General features: G+C 40.8%; 1 protein-coding gene across 5 annotated transcripts in view; it reads right to left on the minus strand.

Moving 5' to 3' along the window:
• The window catches only part of DYM (dymeclin), a 351012-nt gene that overhangs the window by 255175 nt on the left and 87643 nt on the right, over window positions 1-8194 (minus strand). For all 5 annotated transcript variants that reach the window (XM_075066858.1, XM_075066862.1, XM_075066859.1 and 2 more), the window contains one exon: window positions 381-506. In XM_075066858.1, the coding sequence (XP_074922959.1) occupies window positions 381-506 (126 nt within the window). The remainder of the gene's footprint in view (window positions 1-380; window positions 507-8194) is intronic.

Here is an 8194-nt window from a genome sequence, read left to right on the forward strand (position 1 = left end):
AGAGGAATACTATAGAAAAAACCCACAGATAAATTAAAAAAAAATAAAAAATGATTTCTTTTAAAATAAAAGTTTTAAGTAATGAATAAAATTTATACAGGATATATATCAAGTTATAAGGGCAAATGGGATCCAAAATAAAGCTGTACTGAAACCAGGGTGTGGAGAACCTTAAATATGAAACATTTCACTAACATTTGGCAATGTTTTGGTTTGTTTTTTTAAAGTGGCAGAATAATGCAATAAAACTTATTACACGTTCCTCTCCTGACACTGTCTACAAGTACAACAATCTATGAACACAAAACAGAAGTTTATCAACAGCATGAAAAACTATTTGCTTTTCTCTGTGTCGAATGCAGCGCTATAATGTGACGTACCATCGGCCACGCATCAGGTATTTATGAATGATGCTCTCTCGCAGAATTTCCTTGTGAAATAGTTGGCAGGAAAGGAAGACAATAAGTGTCGTCACAGCTTCCAGGGAAATGCTGTATGTTATGTCTCTGTAGGGAGAAGAGAGAATAGTCATAAAGATTAAGCTATTGTTTCTACTTACAAACTGACTTTTACATTATGAGCAAATGCTCTAAATTCACGTTTATACAATGCTTAGCACATTGGGCCTGTATCCAATCTATGCCTATTTCCAAAAAAGCCTACCCACCCCGCCAAAAAAAGAGGAGGCTGTATTTAAAAAAAAAAACATAAAAACCCCACCACAATTAACTACCCAAAATACACAGGCTAAAATTTTTAATTTTTGACCAAGTTTAGTCGCTCACTAAAATAATGCATATATTTTTAAAAACTGCTCTGACATTTGCACTTCATATGCATTTGTTTTAAAAGTGAACAAAGAAAATTGAGAGGCCAGCTCTGATACAGGAAATATTTAGGGACACCAGAGGGCACTGAGACCAATGTGGATGCAGGCTGCTTGAGCTCTAAAAAGAGGCCTACAGGGAATCCCCAAACATTGTCCCCTAAAACACAACATCTAACCCCAAGAAATATTGCACCAGACTACTGAAACCCCCAAGATGCCCTGTAGCTCACATCTTCCTCTGATTCCAAAAGCACCAAAAAAACCCAAAGATCTGCCTCCCCCACTTCTACAAACAAGATAGTGCCTGAGCCTGATGGAATGAAGCTGATGACTGTCGCACAACAGGTGGCTACAAATACTGTTCAAATTAAATCTACAGTTTCCACCCTACAGACCATCATAACAGAGATTCAGATGGACGGGTGAAGCAGAACACAGAGTTTCTGAAGTAGAAGATGACTTCAAAGAAAACAATTCGCAGATTATGAAGAACTATAATTATATCAAGACTATTAAGACCAAGCTAATTGATCTAGAAAACCACTAACAACGATGTAACATCAGGTTTGTGGATGTCCCTGAAGGAACCAAGAAAGGTAAACACTCTGAATTTGTCCCTAAATTGCTACATACATTGCATCTGCCGGTAGATTTTTGTTTTGACAGAAAACAGGCACAGTGGGCCCTTGTCCCCAAGCCAGGTCCAAGAAGTCGCCCTAGAGCACTGACTGTGAAATTCCTGAAGCTTATATTGCAAAAATCCAGAGAAAAGAAAGAACTAGTAAGGGGAGAACCAGCAATTAAAATAGCGCTCTTTCATGATTATGCCCATGATGTGGTTGCAATGAGGTCAGCTTTTAACCAAGCAAAACAATTGGCCAGGACGATGGACTTTAACTATTTTATTAAATATCTGGCAATGCTCCAATCGTATGAATGGCAAGACGACATCATTCAGTTCTCCTTAGCAGGCAGAAAAATACCTCAAAAATCTGCAAACTCCTCTTTCACAGGAGGAGACATCTAGGGAATGACCCAACCGTATGGAATTTATGTATTGCTCTCTGAGCTCTGATATGGCTGCTCTAAATAAGTTGATGAGTGCTAGGCTGATATTGATATGTTAGTTTCTTTTCTTTTTTTCTCTCTCTTATTGGAGTTGAAGAGCTATCATCAATTTACTTCCTATTGCCTTAATTCATGGGAAAGGAGCATCAATGTAAAATCACTTGATTAGTAATTACATATCATGGTTTTATTAGATGGTGTTTCCTTATGGACCAGCGTATCAATGTTCTATTAGTAATAGATGATTACTATAGTTGTAACGTTTGGGGCCCCAGGGAATGTTGGAATATCCAAGTTTCACCTTATCCAACTGCCGCTCTGGGTGTCAAGTGGATAATTTTGGACAGTTTAAACAGATACTTCTATCCGATTGTAGGGTACTACTGTGTTTTTCTCACCCCACTATCTTTTCCAGGGTGTTCAGGTTTTTTAAAAAAAAACAAAAAAACCAACAACTTACTTAATTCCTCTTTCTGTCCCCTTCTACTACCCTCCCATGCAGATAATTTCCTTCCCACTCCTGTAGAAAATGTTCTGTGAAGTAACACCCACCACTGGATTATATAACTTTTGCTGCTTAAATATGCAAGAAATGTATGCTGCTTGGGAAAATGTGCCATTTCTCATTTATTCATAAAGTGACTATGTTTTATCCGGTATATTTTAACAGTGATGGCTCCCATAATTAAATAAGTCTCCTAGAATATAAAGGGATTTAATAATCCTATTAAAAGGAAAAAATATACTCAATGCTTAAGACAGAGAATGTTGGCATTGCCGTGCTCCAAGAGACAGATCTGACAGAACTTGTAGCTTGTAAACTGAAGAGAGATCAGGTAGGCCTCTCAGTTTCTAGTAGCTTTAATTCTAAAGCAAGAGGCACTGCCATACTGAACACATACAAAGTTGAATGTTAATATTTTGAGCACAAGGTCTGACAGTGAAGGCAGATTTACTGTCCTCAAGGCTGAAATTGGCAATTCTATAATCATCTTTGCCAATCTCTATGTACCAAACCAGGATGATCCCAAATTTTTTCATAAGTATAAATTACATGGCCCACGATATTGTTGGTAAAGCTGGAGACATTAAACTTCTAGACCAGGTCTTTGATAAATCTTCTTTATCTCCATATACGTACATTAATATTCATCAGGTGCTTCATACATATATGGCTGATTCAGGTTTACAGAATGTGCAGAGACTGGGTAATCCTACAGCTAGAGGAGAGGTTGTCAACCTTTCAAAAGTGGTGTGCCGAGTCTTCATTTATTCACTTTAATTTAAGGTTTCGCGTGCCAGTAATACATTTTAATGTTTTTTAGAAGGTCTCTCTATAAGTCTATATATTATATAACTAAACTATTGGTGTATTGTAAAATAAACAAGGTTTTCAAAATATTTAAGAAGCTTTATTTAAAATTAAATTAAAATGTTGATCTTACGCTGCCGGCCCACTCAGCCCACTGCTGGTCTGGAGTTCTGTTCACCTAGGAAGGCAGCGGGCTGAGCGGAGCCTGCGGCCGGGACTCTGGCTGGCAAGGGTCCGGCAGCCAGAACCCCAGACCGGCAGTAGGCTGTGCGGGACCAGCGGCCAGGACCCCAGACTGGCAGTGGGCTGACCGGCTCCTGCCAGCCGGGATCCAGGCTGCCTGCCTGCCAGGGCCCATGCCACTCCCAGAAGTGGTTGGCTGCTGGCACACCTCTGCGTCCCTGGTGGTGGGGAGGGCAATGGGTCTCCATGTGCTGCCTGTGCCCATGAGCGCTGCCCCCCTCAGCTCCCATTGGCTGGCTCCAGCCAATGGGAGCTGCAGGGACGGTGCTGGGGGAGGGGGCCACACAGGGAGCCACCTCTCCTCAGGGGCCACAGAGACGTGCCAGCAGCTAGCCACTTCTGGGAGTGGCGTGGGGCCAGAGCAGGCAGACAGCCTGCCTGAGCCCCGCTGTGCCACCGGACTTTTAGTGGACGGAGATCACGACTGACTGGCAGAGGCTCCAGGATTGATCAGTTGATCGTGATCGACTGGTTAGTGACCACTAGCCTAGGACTATCTTCTTCATGTGTTTGGTTACCAAATTCAAATTTGGCTTCCAATCTATTGCTTGGATTAAACTTTTATAGTCTAATTCGACTTCCATGGTAGTAACCAATGGTATTATTTTTCCCTGTTTCTATTACAGAGAGATACTAAGCAGAACTCTCCCCTTTCTCCTCTTCTGTTTGATTAAGCTCTAAAACCTTTAATCATTGCCATGTGAGCAAATCAACGTATTTAAAGGTATCATGGAGGGCTAAACGGAGCACAGAATTACGCTCTGTGTTTAAGATACGAATACAAGAGCATCATGAAGTCCAAGGTTACTATTCGTAACCTCTTAAGTACAATTAATGTTTGGACATCTCACAGAATATAAAATTAATTGAGATAGATCAGAAATCTTAAGCATTAACAAATAAACCCAAAAATGTCTTTTTTCAAATTGGTAACAATCCTCTTACATGAAATCTTTAGGATTCCCAATAATATTCAGGACATCCCTAATATAAATGTAGAACCAGTGACTGACAATGTGGCTAATGACTGCGGGAGATGGAGTTCATTAACCCTGAGTTTGTAAGGGTCAGCTTAACATACATAATTCTGGGAAGGACATTCATTTTCAGTATGTCCTGAGGGATCTCTCTATGTCTGTTCTCAAATTTATTTTAAGGAATTCAGTAATATTTTCATCAACTCCCTTTGGGGCACAGGTAAGAAACCTAGACTGGCTTTGAACAAATTACAGCTCCCCCACAATCTCTGGGAGGATTTCATTTTTCCAGCCTGGAAAGTTATCATATCTCCTTTTTGTTAAGCGAGGCATCTTTGTGCCTTTTAGATAAGACAGTACAGACCCCACTTTGTGTTCAGACTGAACGAGAATTGGTGTACCCTCTCCCCCTTTCAGGCATTGTAGGATCAAATTATTTTAGATTTGATGGCTCCAGAGCTCCCACAACAATGGTTGTGAGGCACGCTTGGTCAAACTTGGCTAGAAAGTCCTGCTTCCATCCATTCTTCCATGTAGAGGCAATTCTATGGAGCAATCCTACCCTTAAAATCAGAAGCAAAAATTTGATGTGGAGGAATTAGATGGAGAGAGGAATTATGACTGTCACAGCTAACTGACAATGATCAATTTAAACCATTTGTAGATCTTCAGCAACAATTTGGCTTGCCATGTCCCAGATCATGGAAATTTATCTACAGTTAAAGCCCTGGATGTGAACTTCACAGCAACATTAATACCACTTAGTAAAAGGAGTGAGATGTGAACCAAAGATCTTCTAACTCCCAGACCAATGGACATTCCCATATCCCAACAAGTATTTCATGAGGGGAAGGATGAGTCTATCTCATGATGTGCTACCACCAAAAAATGCATAGCACTTGGCTGTCTGTCACTAGTCACTTTTGAAAATTTTGCCATAGTTACTATTCTCTGAAAACTAGAATCTTTACATTATGCTAGACCTATCCCTTGATCTATATATAGTTTAATGTCAAAGATACTGTGACATTTTTCCTTCCTTTAACAATTATAGTGTAAAATCAGGCTCTTTCAAATAATGACGACTAAAAAAAAAAAAGTCATGCTCTAGTGCACAGAATGTAATGGACAATTGAATTTAAAAGCAGCCTGGACTAAAAGCCACTGTTCTGCTAATTAGTCTCAAGATTACACTGGAAACGATCCAATTTAAAAATTGCACAAGTTCTCTCTCTATGAAAAAAGTAAATGTGATGTTTATTACACCTAAGAATTTTTGGTATTCTCAAGTGTACTATTTCAAAGACTGGCAATAATCAGGGCCGCCCAGAGGGGGGGGCAAGTGGGACAATTTGCCCCAGGCCCTGGGCCCTGCAGGGGCCCCCACAAGAATTTTTCAGGGGCCCTGGAGCAGGGTTTTTCACTCGCTCTGGGGCCCCAGAAAACTCTTGTGTGGCCCAGACCCCCGGAGCTTCTTCCGCTCCGGGTCTTTCGCGGTAATTTGGCGGCGGGGGGTCCTTCTGCACCAGGACCCGCCGCTGAAGTGCCCCAAAGACCCACAACAGGGAGTCCTTCCACCCCAGGACCCGTCGCCAAAGAGCTGGGTCTTTGGTGGTAATTCGTGGGCGGGTCCCGGAACAGAAGGACCTCCCTCCACTGAAATACCGCCGAAGTGGGGCCCCCCCGCTGCCGAGGAACCCAAGTCTCCTGAATCCTCTGGGCGGCCCTGCCAATAATTTGCATTACTATAAATCATAAGGAATGGCCATTATGAAATACTTAGAACATATACAATACTGCATAGATATTCAGCAATCAAATCTCATAATATCCCAGTAGTAGTCGATATTAAGCACATTAATCGTGAGGTTAATATTTGCTCAAAGTCAAAGAGTCAATAGCAGAAGTGAAATTAGTTTCCTGGCTCTCAGTCTCATACACAGTCCACTCGACTATGCTACCTCCAACACTGAAGCACGTTTTACAAGAAGGTTACTTACAGATTAACATTTTCCTTAAAACATTTTAACCCACAAATTTTTATTGCACACTTTGGCAAGATATTTCTGCTTTAATAACATTCCTCCTTTAAAATTGCTGGCTCCAGTTTAATTAGTTTTAGTTTCTGTGAGTCACCTGACTTTTTGCCCATTACTCACAAAGTTAGGCTGTGAAAATGTTGATAAGATCCAAGATCAGACATTACACTGTGATCCAGTTCCACCGCAAATTCATCTAAGCCAGAAGCAATGCTGAGCTAGGAGCTGCTACCAGGTTCTCGCCAGACTGTGCTGCATAACAACTCATACCTACATCAGTCCCAATTAGAGCACTATGCAGCCCATTACAGCGTACAGGGATTAGATATCCAGGGCTCTTTACAGGAGGCATCTATGTAGAACATACTGTGTTTGGCTTTTTTAATGACCATAAAAATAGAATACACTCAAATGTGCACTTTCACCAGAGCTGAAGGGTATATGGAGATTGATTCTCTCTCACTGACACACACATTGAGAGAATGAACAGGGAGGCTGATTTGCCCTGGCTACAGAAACCACCATAAAATCCAGGACACTCGTGTATTTTCACTGGGAGAACACAGAAAAAGGTTTTAAAAATACCCAGAGAATTTAAGATGTTCAAATTATATACATTTTTATATATTCTACCTATAATTCTTTTCCATCAGAAGTCCAGCAACATAACTGTCTCCAACTCATTTTTTCCATGAATTAGCACTTTTTTCCCATGGCAAAACTAAATGTGGAAATGCAAGTTTGAGGAGAAATTAGGAAGTCTCTTCCTCCTCTTTTTTTTTAATCTGAATAATAAGAAAGTTCTAAGATGTTAGTGTAATATATTATGCCAATTTCTAAAAAGCTTCTTTTCACATTATTTAACTGTTCAGAAGCAAAAATAATAAAATTCAGTAACTGGAGTTATCATACGTGTTAGTCCCATGTTCTTTTTTATTCAAGCCCATATCCCCAGCGTTGCCATAATTAAGGGATGTTTAAGTGTATGTTCCTTACTTTCAGCTTGCAGAAGAGCATGGACAGAATATCTAAATTAAATCTTTTCTCCTAATTCCAATGAAAACCCTGTTTTCCGTTATTCCAAGCTCCTGTTCTTAAGTTACCTGCTCAGTAACACTGCTTAAGGTTTGAGAGCCCAATGCCTGCCAGTCCTGAGGGTAAGTTCTTAACTCAAGTGTTTCTAAAGGCCCCAATGACTCTAGCAGCAATCTTTTCTAACTTTTCAAAGAAAATCTTGAGTGCACACAGAAAAGGTAAAAAACATGAGGCAGTCAGTTCATACACACAGCACATCTGGCTAATCAAGTTACACCTATGTTATTCCAGACTCTGGCTTCCTCCTGTGTTAGGGTTTGTTGTTGTGTTTTGTTTTTTTCCCCTCCAGAAGAAAGGATTATTCCCCTGTGCAGTAATTGAGGTTCTCTGAGATGCTTCTCCCTATGGTGCGGCAGTGCCCCTGTGCTTGGGATTGGAGATCTTCACCAGCAGTACTCGTTGGACCGCACACGCGCACCTCCCCCTCTTGCGCTGTGCGCAGAATGTGTGTGTGTATGTGTGTGTGTGTGTGTGTGTGTATATATATATATATATATCGTCAGATTGACGATACGATGATGATGGGCTACTGGAACAAACCATTCATGGACGAGACAAGAGAACCTGGAATTGATGGAATGCTACTACAACAGTAGACCTAATGAGAGGGGATATATGAAACGTATGAGGG

This window comes from Chelonoidis abingdonii, chromosome 6 (genome assembly GCF_003597395.2).
Source record: "Chelonoidis abingdonii isolate Lonesome George chromosome 6, CheloAbing_2.0, whole genome shotgun sequence".
Classification (NCBI taxonomy): Eukaryota; Metazoa; Chordata; order Testudines; family Testudinidae; genus Chelonoidis; species Chelonoidis abingdonii.